Source organism: Crocodylus siamensis, chromosome 2 (assembly GCF_052110815.1).
Source record: "Crocodylus siamensis isolate JL-2025a chromosome 2, ASM5211081v1, whole genome shotgun sequence".
Classification (NCBI taxonomy): Eukaryota; Metazoa; Chordata; order Crocodylia; family Crocodylidae; genus Crocodylus; species Crocodylus siamensis.
The window spans coordinates 140859693-140881926 of record NC_143396.1 but is presented as its reverse complement, the minus strand read 5'-3'; the positions used below and the strand labels follow the sequence as shown (position 1 = coordinate 140881926).

Sequence of the window (22234 nt, the reverse complement as noted above, 5' to 3'; positions counted from 1 at the left end):
TCTACAGCCTAAGACAAAATTCTGTGTTGGAGAATCAATTGTTCTGACGCTGTTTTGTGACTCAGTAATTTAAATTTACTGTATGAGTGCCTAGTGCATGCATGTTGGCAGCATCTTGCATACTTTGTTTTCTTTCCATGTCTTCTATTAAGTCTGCTTATTCTTTGTATTTCCAGTCTTCATTTATTTTCCAAACACTTTTAAATATAGGCATGGAACTTGGGCCTTTGTGATGTCACAGTCATCAGATTTTGCTAAGCTGTATTGATCATTACCCAGCTTCCTTCCTTACCAAAGGCACTGCCCTCCCCTGAAAATGACAACTACTCCTTGAGTGTAGATCTGTGTGACTTCATGTGCCACTCTGGATTTTGTTTTTCTTGCTGTGATTTGGGACCTGTATAGTCCTAGACTTTGCTGTAAAAACACTTTATTCATAAAGTGGATTGCTACAAAAATCATTGGCTTATATGGATTCTTGTGGCATAAGTGCTCAGAAGGAAGACTCTTATAGGCAAGCAGAAGATGGGCTTCTCTGGGCATTCAGCCCTTCTTTATATTCATCTTGTCTAACCTTCTGCAGACCCTGTGAGAATATACCAGTAATTTTGGAAATACGTTAACATGAACTAATCTGTTTTATACTTGGTACTTCAGTTTCTCCTGCCAAAAGCTTGCCATTTACTATGGTCTCCAGAAGCATTCTTAATTATTTGGGATTTGATTTTAAGTCATAATGTAGAGGAGGGTTCTACCAGCTGTACTCCTTCTTCTCCACCCCCACTGCCCTAGGTTGTTATTCAGCCTTGCTTTCTAGCTTTGTAAGAAAGCAAACCTTTCATAGGACAAGTACTCAACTTTTAGTTTTTTGTTTGTTGGTTTTTGTTCTTTTCCTGAAAAGAACCTCTTATGTCCAAGTGTTTCTACTCTTCATATAAACATTTTAACATCACCTGTTTCAGTTTATTCAAACAAGTTGAAGGAATTCCTTCTAATACATCTCACTATCTTTTTGTCGCAAAACATTATTTGGCATTTTTAGCCTGTTCCTGGTAGCTGTTTTGCAAACTATCACTGTTAGTGATGTCATCAGTCTTAACATGATTGCAAACAGCAATAGTTGTTTTAATAATTGTTTAAATGAGTTTCAGTCTATGGTGAGATCCCCTTTCAGATAAACGGGATTAATTTTAATGTCAAATGGTTCAATTTATTACTCTTAAAACATTCTGTTCTAAGTTTGAGACATGTTGTTGGCTTTCTTTTGCATGTACATTAAACATGGTTTTATGTACTTAGTTTTTTTCCCCCAAAAAATAAAGACTTTTTTCCTTCTGGGAATCTTCAGTTTGATGCAAATCCTGAGCCTGTTTTTCTTGATGTAGTTACAAGCATGTTCTGCATTCCTAAGTTCCGTAGGCACAGATGGGCCAGTCTGCCACTTTCATATAGTTCCCAACCAAAATTTAACAAATCCAGAAAGCTGTTTCTCTCATGAAACAAAATGAGCCCAAGCAGCTTGGCTGTCTAGAAATTTCTTGCAGGTGTATAGCTGTCTCATTGATTTTGGAGTCTTGTTGGTCTGTACCAAAATACTGCATAACTTGTATGGCTTTCTTGTAGGGACGTTACTTTTTTGCATTCCCCAGCACCTTTCTCTGATTTGTATATTATACCAATTATAGTTATGTTTCCCTTTGTGGCATGGTAGGGTAAGGTGCAACTATTATGGTGAAGTGAGAGAGATTTAGCTTCACTGATATTTGCATGTCAAATTGTACCCTAGAAGTTAATTTTGAACTTGGGGCAAAGATGTACATCAGCAACAAAACAAATTACCAAAGGCTGTCTTGGCATTTCCACTCAGAATTGGCACTTTGTTGTTGTCTTGCCTCTATAGGTATCACTTTTTGATAAGCAACAAAACCTCTTTAAGAAAATTGATAAGAAGCCAGTACTGGGTGTGGCTTGGTATGTACCAAGATCTTTAGTCAGAGTATTTACTGTACTTCGACAGGGGTGTGGCTGCAACAAAAAAACAGCATTGTACTAGTTGTATAACCTTTCCTACAGTACAATAGATTTGAGGCCATATTGGTTACTTGGGAAAACTATTAGATGACTTAAGATGCTTGAGGGATGGTGAAGATCAAGGAATAAACTATATTTTGCCTGTAAGAAGGCAGGCTGTGCCTCAAAAGAAAACGTATCAGTGTGAGTCTCTTTTTTTCAAAGAAAAAACAACCTCATGGCCCAGTTTCAGAGACTCGGGAGGGGAATTTTTTGATGAATAAAGTGCTGGTGACTGCAGAAGTGTTGGATCATGTTGGTGGGTTGAGCAGGAAAGTGCTGTAAGTGTTTTTTTATTAACTTCCTTTACCGCCTTTAGGAGTGCCAAGTAGTTGAACTGTATTTCTTCATAATATGGGTAAGCATTAAAGAGCATGTGCTGCATTTAAGTGAACCTATGCAGAGGTTTTTAACAGTCTTCAGCCAACATCACAGTGCAGTGAAAGTTCTGTTTTGTCGTCCCCCCCCCCGGGCTACATCTGCTTGTGTCAGGGTCAACATCTCTTAAGGCAGTGCTGATCTGATTTTTGGAGGGAGATGTGCTCTTTCTAGGCCCCTGCCCAAGCTGAAATTGATTAATTGATTACTCTGAAAGTCCCTTTTGGACAGCAGTGTTGACTACTGCCACCACTTCAGTTCCTTGTATGTATGTTCCTGTTACTCATGCTTGCATAAAGCTTTATTTCCACTGTTGCAATGATTTATGTGGAGTATTTTGTGTGTTTAGCTATCATTCATGCTGATGTTACAGCTGGAAAGCAAGAAAGCCATCACTTTCTGTTCATTCAGCTCTGCAGATTCCCAGTAAGTCGAGGAAGGAGTAGGTAAGGTCAACTCCAATGGCATCGTCCTTGGTCAAATGCTCTGAACATGGACTTGCCATCACCGAGACCTTGTTTCACCAAAAAAAAACAAACCAGGCACAAGACATCATGGCTATACTCATGATCTAAGCTTTGACACCTGATTTGAATATGCAATCCGGGGCACAGATAATGACAAATGTATCCATATCACCTGAGTTAGGAGCAGCTTGATCACCAACTCAGTGATGCCACTCAAACTGGTACCCAAATGAAGCAATACTGATGGAACATCAATGTTGAACTTGAGGACTCAAGCAAGCAAGACCCCTCCCACTAGTGCCTGAACAAAACTGGTGAATTCTAATCAATAACAATGTCAGCAGTATGTAGGGTGGCCTCAAGGCCATGGTCATCAGCACCTGTGAAGACATTTTGGATTATCTACCAGGACACATCAAGGCTGGCTTGATGAGAGTGACTATTAGATCCAAGAGTTGATTGACTGCAAGTGCAAGGCCTCTTGTGCTTGGCAAAATGACACCAACTCCAAACAAAAGAAGTCAAATCTCCAATAAGCCAAGGCAGAGGTTCAAAGGAGGACCCATGATATGAAGAACAAATGGTGGAAAGACAAGATTAAGGAGATTCAACATCTGCAGGAACAGCATGTTGGACAAAATGAATCCAGTACCACCTATCCCACACAGAAATGCATCTGAGCTGCAATAGAGCCCTTGCCAACCATCTTCAGATACAGATAAGACTCGTGGAAGACTATTATACTTGGCTGTGAAGGATTGCCAGTCTGTGGTCAGTTTAGGAAGAAGTGACCTTGCAGCCAACTTGTCATCAGCAAAGAGCAGAAGATGATCCAGGAGCTGCCACAGTTGGGGAATATATTTGGCAAACATTCTAGCTCTTGGCACCACCACTGTGCTTCACGAATGTGGGAGAGAAGGCTTGGATGCTTTTGAGGGAGATCAATCAGAAATTTTTGGAGAAGTGGATTTAGGCAGCTACCTCCACCTGCGTTTTTTTCCATTAACAGCTTTAGCTTTAAAGTTTCAACTACTACAGGCAGAGGAGGAATGTAGAGAGCTGGTCCAGACATAGTGTTTCAGCTCCTAAACTTCCTTGAAAAATATTCTGTTTACCAGGGCTCCCCTAAGGAAAACAAGGTCCAATGATCATAAACTGCTGGAAGACAGTTTTAGACTGGACATAAGGAAGAACTTCTTTACTGTACAAATTTTCAGAGTCTGGAATAGACTCCCCCCCAGAAGTGGTGGAAGCACTTGGGACACATTCAAGATGCATTTGGATCATTATCTTGCTGGGGTCTGGCACCAGCTGACTTCCTGCCCTTGGGCAGGGGGCTGGACCTGATGATCTCGCAAGGTCCCTTCCAGCCCTAATGTCTATGAAATCTAAGTTTATGTAGATCTGTAGAAAAACTAGTTTCAACCATAAGAAACTACATTTAAATATATTTTTCATGCAAGACTAACCCCCCCTCCCCTTTCAGATTTAGTTATTGGAAGCTTCACAAAATAGATTGCTGCAATGAGATGTGTAGGAAAGCTGCAGAGAGGTTAAATGATTTGCACAAGGGACAAAACAGTGGAGTGGACTGAAATTAGTTTAGAGTCCTAGTCCTACTTTAAGTGTTTCTTTTGTGATTTTTGTTATAGCTATAGAATTAAAATCTCACCTGTCTGAAGCCCTAGATACTGCGTAGCACAACACCTATCTAGGGTCAGCAGTGTCTTTGGGTAGAGTACCAAAAAACTGCAACCCTGACTTGTAAGATGTTGGCATGCCGGGGTGGATGGTGAGGGAGCCACAAGGGGTCCAATCCTTGTGACGGCACAGCTCCAGTCCCTTCCCTGCCACTTGCCCTGAGGTGTAGCCAACAACAGGTGCGCACAAGTTGGGCCTGGGCTACATAGACCCCAGTGCAGCTGCCTGCTGTGAGCAGCCCAGCCTCCATGGATGGTGGCAAGAGCCTGCCCAGGGTCTGGACTAGCTGTGGCATGCTAAGCAAAATGGCTTCCCATGCCATGCTCTGGGTTGCTCTGTATTTTGGTATACCTCACAAGAAATGGACTCATGACCTCATGGTCACCTTTTCTATTTAGATTAGAAGGCTATGATAGAAAAAACTAGATAAAAACACCAAAAAAGCCCCACTAAAAGCAGACTCTATACAGATGTTAGGTGAGCAGAGTCCAACTAATGCATTGCCTCTTCTGGGCATGTGCTGGGCTGGGTATGGGACTGTACCAAGTTTTAAAGTAAAGCATGTCTGTTTTTTTTCCATATCTGCAAGCGGCCTATATTTTTAAGATTCTCAGTTATTCAGGTCTATGAGTTGATTATTAAGCTATCTTGCACTACAGTATGTTCTGCAAGACATCACTTAAGCTACCTATCAGATTTACTACACGTGCACACATGGCTAAAATGACACTCATTTCCTTATGGCTTTTTGGAGAACTGTATAAAGAAAAGGAAGCATACTGATTTGGGGGGATTTCCAGTATTTTTTTTTCTTTTAATAATAATAATATACAAATGTAACAAAGCATAAATAAATCTATAAAGAAAGCTTTTGGATAAAATGTATACAAAGCTTGTTTACTGTTCAACATGAAAAGTATAAAAGTTTATGTTGGGATAACACCTGTAGCCAAGAGGATAATAAATGTTAAAATAATAAGGAAAATAACAACAATTAATATAATCACTTTGAAGTTTTTCCACCACATCTTCCTGGAAATCTTTGTAGATGTTTTTTGAAAAGCATCAGCCTGAAAGCAAAATGACAAAAAACTTTATTTCTCAGGAACTGGATCTGTTGAACATTTGTTGTACAGAAAATTGTTTTTAAATATCCACACACAAGAAAGACTTGAAGCTTATTTGACAGGTATACAGACTGTGGAGCATCACCAAGAATGACCTGTTTAATTGCCACCCACTCCCCCATTGCAATAAAAATAAGTCTAACAGTATAAATACTTTTCTGAATTGTGAGATTTGGATTAGAACTTTATTCAGCTAATTTTGAATTGGTTGTTTTTCCTTTTTAATTGCATTGTATATACAGTTTTCCATACTCGCCAGTTTAAAAAACAAAAACAAAAAACCCCCTATAAGCTCTTTCTACTGAACCTCTATGGTTACATTTAAAAGATTTGCATGCTAATGAAAGGTGAAAGTTTGAGGCAAAACAGGTTCTTCTAGTAACATAGGTCTTGTGCAACCTCCATAAAATAGGTTTGTTTGGAAAGGTTCACTTAAACGTTCAAAACAATTTTCCTCTAAAGGTGAAGGGCTAATGAGTGTTTTAAAAGCTTAGAAGCATTACATTAAATTACTCACAGGAAAGAAACCTGTTACTTAAAAAGAAATCTTACAGTTCACATACTAGTATAGTGATATTTTCCTGTAGTATGCATTAATGCAATATTCTAACATTTTCTTTCTGTCCCTGAAAACTTTTATGTAATTGTCAATAGAAGCAAAGAGACATTTTATAGATTTCCTAGACTTCTAGGGTCAGAAAGGACCTGGTAGATCATTGAGGCCGGAAGATCATCAGGGACCAGGTAGACCATTGAGGCTCGAGGCAGGAAAGAGGGCTAGGTCCAATCTCTTCTTGAACACCTCCAAGGTAAAAGAAAGTACTACCTCCCTTGGAAGCCCATTCCATGTTTTGCCAACCCTCACTGTAAAGAATTATGTTATGTTGACCATTACTTTATTTTAGTAAAGGCTGTATAAACTCATAACTTCACCAAAATTAAGGAGTTCATCTAAAACCTTTGTGCATGTCAGATGTACAGGCTGCATGAGAAATTGTATCACTTACCGCTGTTTGGAGATCATCTGTTCTATCAACAAGCTCGCTCAGTTTTTCTTCCCTTTGCAAAACCTTATCGATGTTTTTGGTCATAACATTTTTAACATCATCAACTTGAATTTGTAGGGTAGAAATTGTATCACTGGCATTCTTATTCTCCATCTACATAAAAGAAAGTAGTGAAGGTTTCTGTTAAGTGTTCCTTCACTAACTTTTAAAATAAAATAGTTGGAAATACAGAGCAGCCTCTTACTCCTGAGCAGTGCCATACTCCTTTGAAAGATGGTGGCAAGGCCTAATTCTAAGTATAGCCTAAGTGAAGACTTGCTCTCCCCATCCCTGCATGTCCCCCCCTCCCCCTCCCCCGTTTAAATTTAAATTAAAGGGGTTTTATCATAGTGAACACCTGAATTTGTCTCTGCCTTATTGAATAGCTTAAAGAACACCAGTGAAAGAAGGTAAAATGTACTGTACCTATTTTGCTTCTTAACAATGCATGTGAAAAATACTCCAACCCTTTTTCTTCTTTTAAAAGAAGTAGGGAGGTGGCTTGAATGGAGAAAGGGTAGCTTAACTAATTAACTTGCTTCCTCCTTTGACTCAAGGCACAAAGTTCACAGTAGCTCTCTTCTTTCACTGAGCTCAGACTTGAGGTTCTGGATATTTTTAACAGTAACAAAAACAAACACACGCAAAAACCCAAGCAGAACAACATTCCAGATCCTTTTTCTTTTCTTTTTTTTAATTAAAATTTAAATCTTGTGTCATAAAGAAGGGAAGAAAAAGACCAGCCCAATAGTTATGTATAATTTAGAGTAAATCCTTTATGTATATTATATATCCTTCAAGAGGTGGATTTATTAATGTTTTCAGGAAATACTTAAGTCTTCTCTGCACTAAGAATTTACTAAGTTTTTTGAGTTCTCTGAGGTTGTCAATAAGCTGGTGGATTGGGGTGATCCAGTTGCCATAATATTTTTGGACTTCTAAAAAGCCTTTGCTAAGGTCCCCCCATATCGGAGGTTCTTAAGTAAATTGGGTAGTTGTAGGATTGCAGGAAATGTCCATTTGTGGATTAAAATTTGACTTAAAGATAGAAAGCAAAGAGTATGTATAAATGCTCAGTTTTCAGGATGGAAAGAAGCAAACAGCAGGATCTTCAAGGATCAGTGTTGGGACTAGGTGGTTTATCATATTCATAAATGATGTGGAAAAGGGGGGTAGCAGCAAGGTGGCCAAATCTGTAGATAATAAAACTATTCAAAGTGGCAAAGACCAAGCTGGACTGTGAGGAACTACACAAGGATTTAGTGCAACTGAGTTCATGGGTAACTAAATGACAGATGAAATTCTATGTAGGTAAGTGTAATATGATGCACCTAAACAAAAATAACCAACCATACCTATACTATCATTGTTATCACTATATTAGCTGTTACCATACAGGAAAGAAATGTGGGAGTTGTTGTGGACAGTTCATTAAAAACATTGGCTCACTGCTCAGCAGCTATCAAAAAGGTGAACAAAATGTTAGGGGTTGTTAGGAAGGGCAATATAAACCAAACTAAAAGTGTCATGCCCCTTAGTAAATCCATAGAGTGTCCACAACTTGAATACTGTGCCAGATTCAGGTGCCCACACCTCAAAAAGGATATAAAAGAACTAGAGATGGTGCAGAGAAGAGCAACAAGTATGACTAGGGGTACAGAGGGATTTCCACATGACAAAAGACTGAGGAGGCTTGGCCTATTCAGTTTAGAAAAGATGCTTGAGGAGGGACATGAGAAGGGTTTACTAAATGGCAAAGAATTAAATAGAGGTTTATTATTATTAACTCTCTCACAATACAAGAACTAGGGGGTCACAAAAAACTAGTAGGTAACAAGTTTAAAACTAACAAAAGTTTTTTTCATGCAGCACATAATTAAAGTGTGGTACTCATTGCCACCAGATGCTGTGGAAGCTGATGGTTTAGCCAGTTTCAGAAAGGGATTGTACAAATTGGAGGAAAGGAGCATCAGTAGCTCTTGAGCATAGGAGTTAGGGATACAGACTCTGAATTTAAACTCCATAAACTTTAAGGCTGCTTAGAGACATGGAGGGGGCAGGGGACCCAAAACAGTGCTTTACTTTTAGCTCCGTGTGTCCACATGCTGAGTGCAGTACATGCCTAGAAGAGGCATTGCATCAGTTTGACCCAGCTCATCCAGCGTCTATAGCTCACATGCCTCAGCAGGGCTTCTTGGAATTTTTATCTAATAGCTAATTTGATCTTCCTGTTCCTCTGGCAGGGTTTTGTCCAGGACACAAACCCTGCTAGTTATACCTTTGGATGGTGTATCAGACTTTCTTTAGTGTTTCCTCAACTGAGTTAGGTGTCCCCATGCTTGACAGATTGTGTGTAATGAATTCAGCAGCTAGGATGGGGATTCTCCCCATTTAAAATATAATTAATGTAGGTGTCTACCTCGAATTTGTGAATTCCACCACTGGAGCCAGGGGCCTTACATTTTAGGTATGGGAATACTCTGTTGTTGTATTCAGTGCCTCCATGCCATGAGCTTCCTTCTTTCTGACTAAACACTTCTTGTCTCTGACAATGCTTCTCCCAGCTTATAAGTCCTCAGTTTCACAGAGCAGAATGGGAAGTGAGGATTGGAGCCACAAAACAGTTTTGATATTGCACTGCTAGACACTCCAGTGCATAACTTCAGATACCCCAGACCAGATCCAAACTGATCTTGTTGGCATAGGAACAGCACTTAAGTGGTTGGTACCTAAATCACAGAGTAATCCAAATTGGCTGTGGTCAGCGGCTGCAAAACTGGTCCGGAGATTGATTTTGATGCCTCTGTTTTGCCAGCTCTCTTCTGTAAGACATGGATGAAGGAGATGGTAGTCTCCATTTACTATTCTCAGTGGTTAGAACCAATTTAGAGTGTAGAAGACCAAAGTCCAAAACTAGAATAATTTTAGTCATTGGGTTGGAGAGAGTAAGTGACTCCATAACAAATATTTAAAATAAAATGCTTTTAACCATTCAGTGGAGTAGAAAGCTAGAACTGATCTCTCTTCCCTAACTACCAATTTGCTTTCTCTCATCCAATAACTATTTAATTACTCTATGCAAAATAGAATGTTTTTAACAGTTATACCTGAACAGGAAAGTCTGAGACTTCTCCTGAGCCTGTAGCAGGGATATCAAATATCTGGTATGTAAACTGGACTTGGCCTCTGGAGCCATATCATCTGGCCAGAGGGGAGGGGTGAGTAGGAGTGGAGCCTGCCACCAAATTCCAGGATATGGAGCCGTGTTTGTTTTGTGTGTTGTGATTAACCTGGTGGTTAGCAGGTGCATCAACTGCTGTGGGTGCTTGAATTGAATATCAGAGTCCCACCTGGCTGCTCTAACATCTGAGGTTTAAATGCTGGGCCCAGCTTGCTACTATTGTCGTAGAGGCTGCTGTTTTTGCACCCAGATTGTAGTGCCTCACCCCCTTGCATGCCCTCTGATTGGCAGGTTAAGGGCCAGATTTAATTGTAGCAGCAGAGGCCTTGCCCCCCTCCCCCTGGCTCTTTGGAAGAAGACAGGGAGGAGAGACCTTGGAGATGGGCTGGGGACTGTTTGCTCCTCCTGGCAGGAAAACTGGGGCCTGGGGGGTTGGGGGAACCTGGAGTGCTCTAACATCTGAGACATTGGATAAAGGGCTCTTTCTTCCTCCAGTTTTATTCATGGAGATTAATTTCATAGATGAAAACAATTATGTGACTGAGCCCTGCAGGTAAGATGGTAGAGGAGTGTCTTGTTTGTGGAAATTGTAGGGCTAACTGCACCTCCACGTAGCACTGTAAGGACTTTGGACTTTAGACGCCTAGAAAACTTCCTTGGTAAAATCATAGGTGTCTATGGATATGGGTAACTCCAGAAATAGACAGCAGCTGGACAGGGGTTTCAAGAATTTTAATTTTGTTCTTGGGTACCTGCAGCCTTACAGATTAATTTGCAGATGCTAAAACAAAACAAAACTGTGCTTTAACAGAAGAAGCAACGTGCTACTTTGAGCCGGCTCTGCAGTGTAGACTGGGTGCTTCAGAGGGGCTTTTTGGTGGTCTTAGCTAGAGCTGATTCAATCAGCTATTAGGTAAAAGCCTCACCAAAGCATTTGATCTTTACAGATGTTGGGTGAGCAAGGTCCAGCTAAGGTGCTGCCTTTTCTGGGCATGTGCAGAGCTTGGTGCAGAAGTTTGCTGAGTTGAAAGTAAAGCACTGTGTTCTTAATGTCTGCAAGCAGCCTGAGTCTCTGTGCATATTGCCTAATAGGCAGGGCCTGGTTTAAACGGTGGTAGAGGCTGCTGTTTTTGCACCCAGATTGTAGTGCCCCACCCCCTTGCATGCCCTCTGATTTGGCAGGTTAAGGGCCCGGTTTAATTGTAGCAGCAGAGGCCTTGCCCCCCTCCCCCTGGCTCTTTGGAAGAGGAGGGGAGGAGAGAGCTTGGGGCCTGGGGGGTTGGGGGAACCTGGGGGCTGCCTGGGCAGATGGTTCTGGCACCAGGTAGGGGAGGGGCTGTTTTTGTTCCTCCAGGTGTGTTCTCTTCCTTTTAACCCCAACCCCCCAGGGCCCAGTTTTCCTGCCCCTCCTCTCCCCTCCCCATCCTCCCCCTGTCCTTTTTACAACCCCTTCCCACCTTCCCTGCTAGGCTTTTGCTGCTGCCTAGGAGATGTTTTCCCAGGCCAGCAGTGGCCATCATGTTGCAATGAACTGCTGTTACGGCTGCAGCAAACGGCCATATTGTGGTATTTTATTGCAAGCCATATTTTTCGTGAAAATCACTTAATTTCATGATTTTCATGAAAAATGCAAAACTGCAGTTTAAACCAGGACCTACATATAACAGGTTTTCTTACTGTAAGATGTTCCCTACTCTTACCCCATCACTTCTACTCTGTGGGATCTGAGTCCTTCAGAGCACTACAGAGCATTTTCTGTGGAACCAAGGCTGCAGGAGTAATACTTTGGAGCTGAAAACCTCTGCCTGTGCTCCTGTAGTACAGTGGGATCCCACTCATGTGGTGTAGAGATCTTTTATAATGGTAAGTCAAATATTGATCTGCTTGTTTTTAGCCCTTGTATTCACACCAAGCCTACAACACTTTTGAGACCTCCTGTAATGGATGTACATCTCTTTTTATGATAAGGCAAGCAATAACTTAATACAATAAGAGATCTGGAAAAGAAAGCCATTCCTCTGTAACTTTTGTAAATGCAACACTAATTCTAACATATTGCCAACCATGGATCTAAGTTTTATGTGAATCTTGACAGCTCAAAGTGCTGAACAATTAAAGCATTTGACCATCAGATGGCATAAACTTATTAATTGGCTATTGTTCCTCAAATATCAAACATTATTAATAAGGATAAACTTAAGGCAGTACCATATAATCATCATATGCGTCCCACACTGTGTAGGAAGGAAGGAGGAGGAGGGAGAATAATTTATTGCTTTCTGAGAACGACAGCAGTTATGACATTTTAGATCAAAGATAGAGGGGAATCTTAATTCTAACACAACATCTTGCCATGCTGTGCCATGCACCTTCATATCTTCCCACTCCAACAGAATATAAGTACATTCAACTGTGCGATGGGTGAAGCAATGCATTTAGTTCTGCTTCAGACATTTATCATTATAAAATGAAGTTTCAATACACCCCCGCTCTTGAGGGCAGGGTTACTGAGAATTCCTGTACCTACTACACCTCAGCCACAGGATTATGTTTCTCCACACCTTGTTGACAGAATAGGAGAGGTGTTTTTTCCTCTAAGATAAGCAAGGAGGAGCTTGTGGTTAGACTTTGTATGCGTGATAGCAGTCTGAAGTAGTGAAAAGTCCAAACAAGCTGCTTAGAAGATAAGTTCTTGGATCCATCTGTCCTGTTTTAGCGCTCCAAAAAGGGAATAGGAGCCATATAGTCTCACTTCCTATTTAATACATTTTAAATTTAAATTTAATTTCAATAGCATGTAAGAACCAACTCTCCTATACTACCTAACTTCTGTCTAAAATGTAGACATTGCTTCAGAGAGAGCTCCTGCTGATCAAAAAATGTCACGTGTGCAACATGGTGTGTTTTTTGTTTGTTTGGTTGGCTGGTTGTTTTTTTTTGTGGGGGGGCAGGAGTTAAGTTGGAATGATGGTTTAAGAATAGTGTGGGAGCTTTTGATTTTGATTCTTTGGCCATGTCAATAGCTATTGTAGCTAACACAGACTTGGGTTCCAACCCTGAGCAATTTTCTGTACTTGTGCAGAATTATAGGGTTTGCCACAGGAGTTGGGGTCTTATTGCGAAGGATTTTTTCCCCTAGGAATGTGCACATACGTTTTAAGTATGCAAATCATTCAGTTTACATCAGTAGGCCTATTAGTGAATTTTTAACCACGTACGAAACTGTAGGATTTGTACAGTATTATAACTTTGGCCAGCAAGGGGCTCCAAACTTTTCATATGTACAATAATGAAATCCTGTTACAAGTGAAAATTCATAATCGGTTATACAAATGGCTAAGAAGTTAATTTAATACAGTCCCTAGTTCATAACACATTCTATTTTCATTTCCGTGCTCAAGATATTTTGACTTAGTACTGCAAGCATTCAGTAATAGTTTTTTGAGCATAAAATTAGTGCTGTTAAAAAGTGGTGTTTTCTGGATGATGGAAATACAGACAGGGCTATCTTGCAAATGGGGGAACTGAAATACAGTGTTCAAGCCTGTGAAAGAAGGGTTGAAAAGCCCCTTCCTTTTCTATGTGGGAAATGGGCCTCCATAATTTATGAACAAGTGTGTGCTCAGTCACTTCTCACAGTTTCTTCTCAAAACTACATGGGAGGTTGGGGAATAGCACCTCTACAAGAGTAACATGTAAGCAAGTTACGCTGCTGTCTGTTTGAGCATTACAATAGCATTTGGGGGCTGGTGACGGGCAGAAAATATTGTTGCCAGGGAATCTAGGGCCTAGGAACATATGTAAAAGATTAGACTAGACTTCCATAACGAATTTGAGGAATATGTGGGCTAAAGAGGCAATTCAGTTCCTCCATGATGGAATATGAAGCTGGAAACCTTTAAGAGAGCCCATTCAAGAAGTTCAAATCCTTTGCTAGTTTTCCTCTAAGGAACTGCCAGTCGAGTCCAGTGTGTTGAAAATGTGGTCTGTTTGGCACAGACTGAAATGAGACTCAGCGGTAGCAGCAATAACAGCACTAACTCTAGTCCACACTATATATACATGTGCATGCAGGGATTAAAAATGAATGCATTAATGAATACTGGCATCAAAACATTTAGAAACTATATAGCACTGGATAATCCCTCTATTTATTTATGGAAAAATCCATTGAAATGTTAATGCTTTCTTTATGGGGAAAATAAAAATATTTGGAGTGTAACTTCCTAGATGCTGTAGAATCTATTTCTAACCATCTGAGGCACAACAATTAATTTATGAAGAGTTTCTCTGGAAGTTAATTACCTATGCCGAGTTTGAGGTTACTAATCTTTCATAACCATGTTACTAATCATTCCTCTTTCTGAATTCTTCTTTCTGATAGCCTTGCAGTGCTAATTCAGACACTTTCTAATACTTCCTTGTACCAATAGCTCTTTACAACATTGACCATACATTAACTGATCTTTTAAATGTGGTTTGAATAAAACAGAAAGAGTACATTTAAAGTAACTTACCACAGGCATTTTTCTACCTCTCTTCCTCCCTCCTTATTCTTTGTAAGCAACCTATGTATGATCAGATGACGCAGTGGAAAAGAACTATTTAAAATTCTAGTTATCCTAGTAAAATATTAACTAGCTGTCTAGAGAAGCATTTTAAAGAAAAAAAAAGTAATAAGCTCATATGACTTAGTGTTCTGTCAAAGAGAGAGAGAATTTTTTTACTGGGAGAATCAAAGTTATTTATGAAGTGTATTTTCAGTGTCAAAACAGAAAGTAGAAGGCTCTTTCTCTATTTTATGATAGATGTAGTGATAAACTTCATTTACAGTACTGAGGATTACCTACAGCCCAGTTGGAAATCCGTATTGAATTCCAAAGAATGAGCAAACACCACTTGCAATAGTGAGACCTTGTTAATGAAAAGCCTTTCAAATCTAGGGACGTCAGTAAAAAGAATAAATAGTTAAAGGGAAAGGTGTTGTATTAACTTCTGAAACCCAGGGTAAAATCTGCTAGGTAGTCTGAGATCTGTGGAAGACCAACATCATCATTATATGCAAACTTGCATGGGTATGAATGTATTTAAGTAGCTGCTGTGGAAAGAACATGAGGCTGCATGCATGGTATGACAGAGAAGTACAGCCACAGTTTTATATTTATTAAATACATCTGTGGGTGGAAAATATTCAACCATTTCTGTTTGATTTATTTCAGAATTTGTATCTGGGTCTCACATTTCATGCGAGTTACCTAAATAAATTTATCATAAGGAAGATACCAACGCTGTCTTTTCCTCATGAGGCCAAATTTGGCATCTGTGTTCTGAGAACACCTCTGGATTAGATTCTGCGGATAAGGTCGGTGGGCAATGCCTGATGTGAGAACAAAATCATGGTTTACACATGCCAGAGCTAATCCTTGGTGCTGTCAGTATTTTCAGTGGTTGTATGTAAGCCCATCAGCAGAAATTGAAGTACTATGGGGATTTTAACAGCAGAAATGAGGATTTAAGGGCTCTCCAAAGGTAGGATGCAGCTGTGTGGTAGTTTTTAAAAATCTTCATCACATATAAATGTGAAACTTGGATGTCAATACATTTAAAAAACCTGGGTATATATTGATAAGCATGATGTAGTCATCAGAAGCCTCTAGCTTTCAGTACTTTTTTTTTAACATGGAACTGGCACTGCAAGATGACTAACACTTTTTACAGTATAACAACACAAGCGCAGCTTTTGTACCACAGTTGCAAGGATGTTGCACAAATATACTACATCCAGAAATACTTTTATTTGATAAAGTTAAACAAGATGACCTGGTGACTTCTGGATAAGTTCAGGATCCTGAAGAAAAGAAGGATGGAGAACAGCACAGTAAGGACCCTGGATTTCAGAAAGCCAGACTTTAACTTGCTTAGGGAACTGATGGGCAGGATCCCCTGGGAAGCCAGTTTGAGAGGGAGAGGAGTACAGGAGAGCTGGCTGTACTTTGAAGAAGCTTTACTAAAAGCGCAGGGACAAACCGTCCTGATGTGCAGGAACACAAGTAAGTATGGCAGAAGACCAGCTTGGCTGAGCAGGGAATTCTTCAGTAAACTAAATCACAAAAAGAAAGCTTGTAAGAAGTGGAAACTTGGACAAACAACTAGGGTGGAGTACATAAGAGCATTGCTTGAGCATACAGGGATGAAGTCAGGAAGGCCAAAGTGCAATTGGAGTTGCAGCTAGCAAGGGATGTGAAGGGTAACAAGAAGGGGTTCTACAAGTATGTTAGCAGCAAGAGGAAGCTCAAGGAAAGTGTGGGTCCCTTACTGAGTGGGGGAGGCAAACTTGTGATGGAGGATGCAGAAAAGGTTGAAGTGTTCAGTACCTTTTTCACCTCAGTTTTCCCAAGCAAGGTCAGCTTCTAGACTACTGCACCAAGCCGCACAGTTTGGGAAGGTGAGCAGCCCTCAGTGGTGAAAGAACAGGTTAGGGACTATTTAGAAAAGCTGAACATCTGCAAGTCCACAGGGCCAAATGGGATGCACCTGAAGGTGCTGAGGGAGTTGGCTGATGGGATTGCAGAGCCACTGGCCATCACTTTTGAAAACTCATGGTGATCAGGATAGGTCCCAGATGACTGGAAAAGGTGCCAACATAGTGCCCATATATAAGAAAGGGAAGGAGGAGGATCCAGAGAACTACAGTCCCTTGAAAAATCATGGAGCAGATCCTAAAGGAATTCATTTCTAAGCACAGTCAGCATGGATTCAACAGTGGCAAGTCATGCTTGATCAACCTGATTGCCTTCTACAATGAGATGACTGGCTCTGTGGATGTGGAGAGACCAGTGGATGTGGTATACCTTGATTTTTAGCAAGGCTTTTGATAGTTTCCCACAACATTCTCACAGGCAAGCTGAGGAAGTATTATGGGATAGATAAATGGGACTACAAGGTGGATAGAAAACTGCCTGGAGCCTCGGGTTCAGAGGGTAGTCAATGGCTCAATGTTTAGTTGGCAGGTGGTATCAAGTGGAGCACCCAAGGGTTGGTTTTGTTCGATATCTTCATCAGTGATCTGGAAGATGGCATAGAGTGTGCCCTCAGCAAGTTTGCAGATGACACCAAGCTGGGGGGAATAGTAGATACTTTGGAAGGTAGGGCTAGCATTCAGAGTGACCTAGACAAAGTAGAGGATTGGGCCCAAAAGAAATCTCATGAAGTTCAGTGAGGACAAGTGCAAAGTCCTACACTTAAGACAGAAGAATCCCATGCACTGGTACAGGCTGGGGATTGGCTGGCTGGGCAGCAGCTCTGTAGAAAAGGACCTGGGGGTTACAGTGGAAAATAAGTTGAATATGAGCCAGCATTGTGCCCTTGTTGCAAGGATGGCTAACAGCATACTGGGCTGCATTGGTAGGTGTGTTGCCAGTAGGTCAAGGGAAGTGACTATTCCCTTTTATTCAGGGCTGGTGAGGCCATATCTGGAGTACTGTGTTCAGTTTTGGGCCCCCCATAGGTGGATTAATGCACGGGCCTAGGGGCTGCCAGATGCCTGGGTTCCCATGGGAAATAGTGAGTTTCCCTTTGCAGGTGGGCAGCATTCTAGCCTGCGAGGGGCTGCTTGGGGCTGCCAGGAATGAGATGTAGGGGGCACTACCTGCATGCATGTGACCTGGAGCCTAGCCGAGGAGCATGGAAAGCATTTCCCTCCAGTAAGTATATGGGGGGGGAAGGGGTGTGATGGTGTGCAGGTTGAGGACCCCACAGTGAGGAAGGGAGTGGGGCAGGCATAGGGGCTAGGGGCGCTGTCCAGCCAGGGCGGTGCATGGAACCTCAGGCTGGGCTGGGGAGTGGGACAAAGCCACAGGCAGCTTGACCAGAGGGGTGGGGTAGGGTAGGCTCCCTGCCGTTGCATGCACCCCTGGGGGGAGGCATGGGGGAGCATGTGCCCCCTGCGGACTCGGGGCTCTCCGTTCTGCTGCTTTTGCCCTGGAGAGCCCTGAGCAGCCCACATCTGCCCTTGCCCCACTCGGTTCTGCTCTGGCATTGGCAAGGAGGGGCAGTGGGGAGCAAGAAGGAGAAGCAGACATGTGCCACCCCACCCCCAGTCCGGCTGGCTCTGCCCGGCCGGATCCACCCAGCCTCCCCCATGGGCAAGGGATAGTGCTAGCATCCCCCTGGTAGGGGAGCTGGGCTAGGGGGTTTGGGGGTGGGCTATAGTCATCCTAAAGTTTGTTAGCCCTCCTGTAGTCATCCCTTCCAGTGCCCCTGCCCCACCCTTGGCAGCAGCAGCACCAGGAGGCCTCTCCCTCTTCTGGAGCCCAGGGCCCCAATAAACCTTAATCCACCACTGGGCCCCCATTACAGAAAGGATGTGGACAAATTGGAGAGAGTCCAGTGGAGGGCAACAAAAATGGTTTGAAGATGGAACACATGACTTATGAGAAGAGGCTGAGGGAACTGGGCTTATTTAGTTCATTAGAAGAGAAGACTGAGGGGGGATTTAATTGCAGCCTTTAACTACCTGAAGGGGGGTTTGAAAAAGGATGGAGCTAGAATGTTCTCAGTGGTGACAGGTGACAGAACAAAGAGCAACAGTCTTAAGTTACAGCAAGGGAAGTTTAGGTTAGATATTAGGAAGAATTTTCTCACTAGGAGGGTAGTAAAACACTGGAACAAGTTTCCCATCCAGAGAGGTGGTGGAAGCTTCATCCTTGAAGGCTTTTAATACCTGGCTGGACAAAGCTTTGGCTGGGATGATCTAGTTGGGGATGGTCCTGCTTTGACCAGGCGGTTGGACTAGATGACCTCCTGAGGTCCCTTCCAGATCTAATTTTCTAAGATACTATACACTGAGCTCACAGGCTGTTTAATTATCAGTATAGTCCAAAGGGCGAAAGGAGATGCTTATAAGGACTAATAAATGGGTGAATTTGATAAAATGTTCGTGAAGATATGCATAGAAGAAATCCTTCTTACCTTTTCATGCAATGCAAATGGTACAGTGCTGGCTAAGCTGTTGTTTATGACACGCACATAATTCCATTAACAACAGATCCTGGTAGACAAAGCATAGGAGCAAAAAAAAAAAAGGATAATACTGCTGATATTAATTAATGTTCACTTTGACATATAATACTAATGAGCCAAAAATCAGTGAAAGATAAATAATTTGATTAAACAGTATTACGGTTCAGCATCACTAACCTAACAAAATTAAACAATATAGCTTTTTCAGAGCAAACCACTGAATTTATTTACATCTGTGAATTAAAGAAGTACTTCTAAATTACTCCTTTATATCCATCCAGCTTGAGATGAAATTAAGTAGTTACGTATCAACAAACCAAACATGTTAAGTGGTTTTTGTGTAAACACGGACATAAAAAAGCATGCGGGTATGACTAGAATTGGCATAATACAAGCAGATGCTTGACGTGATTACTTGGCACATCTTGCTGAAGCATAGAACCTTTATTATTTCAAATCTGTGTCTTAGGAAGAGGCTGCTAATCCCATCAAATGTGTGCGTTTTTTGTAGTAGTTTAATTAGGGTCATTGCAGTAATTTAATTTCACTGTCATCAGTCAAATAAGGCTGATGACAAGTGAAACCTTTTTTTTCCTCCACTTGCTCCCTAAAATAAAATTAGAATCTGGAGTGCTGGGAAGCCTCACTTCAAAGCAGTCAGCTCTATAGTAAAGAATTTGACTTGGAAAAACAATTGGAACCTAAGTTTCATCTGGCAGGATCAGTTGTTGTTTTTTCCTTTTAAGGGTTTCTGAATCCAGAAACATTTTGGAGCTTGCATTTCCATTTTGCAGTAGTAAGTCTTAATACTGATAGCTTGTTTTTATTTAGCGTAAATAAATATAATATTAAACATGTTTACAAACTAATTGAAACTGCATACTTCTGAATGATGGTTTCTACTTGTTGTTTGTAGTTGACAGACTAAATTTTAAGTGTGCGTGCCTGCGTGTGGGTTCTGAACATTGACCTAATTCAATTAAAAACAAAAACTGTGGCATGACCTCCCCTTTGGCTTTGGAGCTTTCTGCTTTATAAAAGCTCAGTGTTCTTGTGACTACCACGGAAGGAGCGCTGTATATCATAAAGCTATTTGAAATTAGTACTGTAAACAGGTTGGGTGTTTTCATTATTATTAGAACTGCTGAGTTTAAGGATTGGAATCAAAATCAGTAACAGTATCTGAGATTTTAAAGGATTTAGGATGTGGGAAGATTCAGTTTGTTTATATAAGGAAAAAAGTTTGTTATATAAGAAAAACCAGAATTTATGATCTGGAAAGCTAACCCCCGACTGGGGGAATAAACAGATATTTGCATGCCCTGAGAGAGAACACAATAAGCAATGTGCGAATCCTTGGTCTTGGTGAATGAAACTTGCATCATAACTAATGTTTTGCTTTTAAAAGTTGCTTTGGGGTTTTTTTTTAATTGTTTTTATAGTGCCATAAACTATGACTGGTCTTGTCCTAGAGGGCACAGCTGTGTGATGGTAATACATGAAACAGCATTTCTATAGAAACCAGAGTTCTGAGATTTTTAAACATTTAAAAAAAATGTTCCTGATTAGAACCTTATATTTGTTAATGCTAGCGGTGGTTTTCATTAACTATTTAAACACGTTCTTGTGGCTAGACTTTTCCAAAAAAGCAGTCACTCAAGCATGGAGCAGAGTATCTATTGAGGCTTTTATGTTCTGTGAGAAACTGGCCCTAGTTGTGGGTACCAAGCACCTGAAAATCTGTACCTATAACTTAGTTACAGCTTAGTGCAACAACAGCTTGTTTAAAAAACCAGAAACAACCCACCCACCTTCCCTTGAACTTTAAATCCCAATACATGGTAGGATGATCTTTCTTCAAGTAATCTCTCAATCCCTCCTTCTGCATCAGGTTCAGCTGGCCTTTACATAAATCCACTGTATATGTGGCAAAATGGTCTGGAGGCAGCAAAGTCAAAGTCAAACATCCCTCAGGGTAGAAGACCAGCATGGGGGTGGGGGAGAAGACTGGTGTGTGGGTGTACCAGCATGGGGGTGTACCATTAGGGCGTGCTGAGACCTTGAGGGGTGGGGAAGTACCCCCATTGGGGGCAGGTCTGTACTGGGGGGTGGCTCCTCCAGCGGGTACAGCTGTTGGGGTTGCCCGGTTGGGGGAGGGGAGATGGTTCCATGTGGTGCCCTCAGGCAGTGGGGTGGTGTGTCCTGGCTACACTGAGGTGCAGGGGTGTCAGGGCTGCTCTCTAGCAATGGGGGCACAGGTGCCATGGCTCTTTGGCAGCCCTCACAATGTCTTGGGGACCACTCTGCGCGCCCCTCATACCACCTTTTCATGGAAATCGACAGTGTGAGCCCTGCCCACTCAGGCTCTGTGGCCAAACCCTGATTCAAATTTCAGAAAAATTCATTTAAGGTAGCAAGTATTTAGGATGTGGGGGGACTCAGTTTGCTGTATAAGAAAAACCAGAATGTATCATCTGGAAAGCTAACCCCAGACTAGGGGCATAAACAGGTATTTGCATGCTCCAAGAGAAAACACAACAGTGGCTAGCGATGAAAACACAAGTGATGGCTTGGTGAATGAACTGTACATCATAACTATTCAGAAAGTGATGATACTCTTCCTCCCCCCTTGCCTTTTACCATTTTACAAATGCTGATTTATTTATTTTTTCCCATGTCTTTTAAAGGAACTGACATAAGTTGTTGTTGTGTTTGTTTTTTTTTTTATTTATCTAATCCAGGCAAGGGACGACAGAAGGTTCAATTTAGGGGTTTTACACAAATATATTGGGGGCTGTACCCTAGGCTAACAAAAGCTGTGTGACTAAATGCATGCTCCAGGTTGCATCAGCCTTAACTAGCTATGTAGCTACCGTGTGCTGGGTCCTACAGGCTCTTCAGTCTCTCTCAAGCCACGTAAATAACTATGATTTTTAGCAAGCACTAATAAAATGTTAAAACTTGGCTTGAGTCCCAACCCAGAAACCTATGAAAGTGAATTCTGCTCAGGGGCTGCAATGTGAACAAACTTCCCCACTCATGGGCAGCATTATAAAGCAAAACTTCCCAAACTTTTCCTCTGCATGACTCCATTCATGGCCCCATTTCCTCAGCATGGCCCCTTGCTCCCAACCCACAGTCCCCACCCCCATAGGCCCATCTGCTGATGTTGTGACCCCCATTTGGTGTTGTGACCCACAGTTTGGGAACTGCTGTTATAAAGTATAACAGGGTGTTTTGAAG

General features: G+C 41.5%; 1 protein-coding gene across 1 annotated transcript in view; it reads right to left on the bottom strand.

The window, feature by feature from the left end:
• LOC149870838 (vesicle-associated membrane protein 8-like) overlaps positions 1–14570 on the bottom strand; it is a 16378-nt gene extending 1808 nt beyond the window's left edge. Inside the window, exons 1-3 of the mRNA XM_090036924.1 lie at positions 14488–14570; positions 6751–6903; positions 1–5686 (exon numbers count right to left, since the gene is read on the bottom strand). The exon at positions 1–5686 is cut by the window's left edge and continues 1808 nt beyond it. Of these exons, the coding sequence (XP_089893050.1) occupies positions 5543–5686; positions 6751–6903; positions 14488–14496 (306 nt within the window). The 5' untranslated portion in view covers positions 14497–14570 and the 3' untranslated portion in view covers positions 1–5542. The remainder of the gene's footprint in view (positions 5687–6750; positions 6904–14487) is intronic.
• Between the last annotated feature and the right edge of the window lie 7664 nt (positions 14571–22234).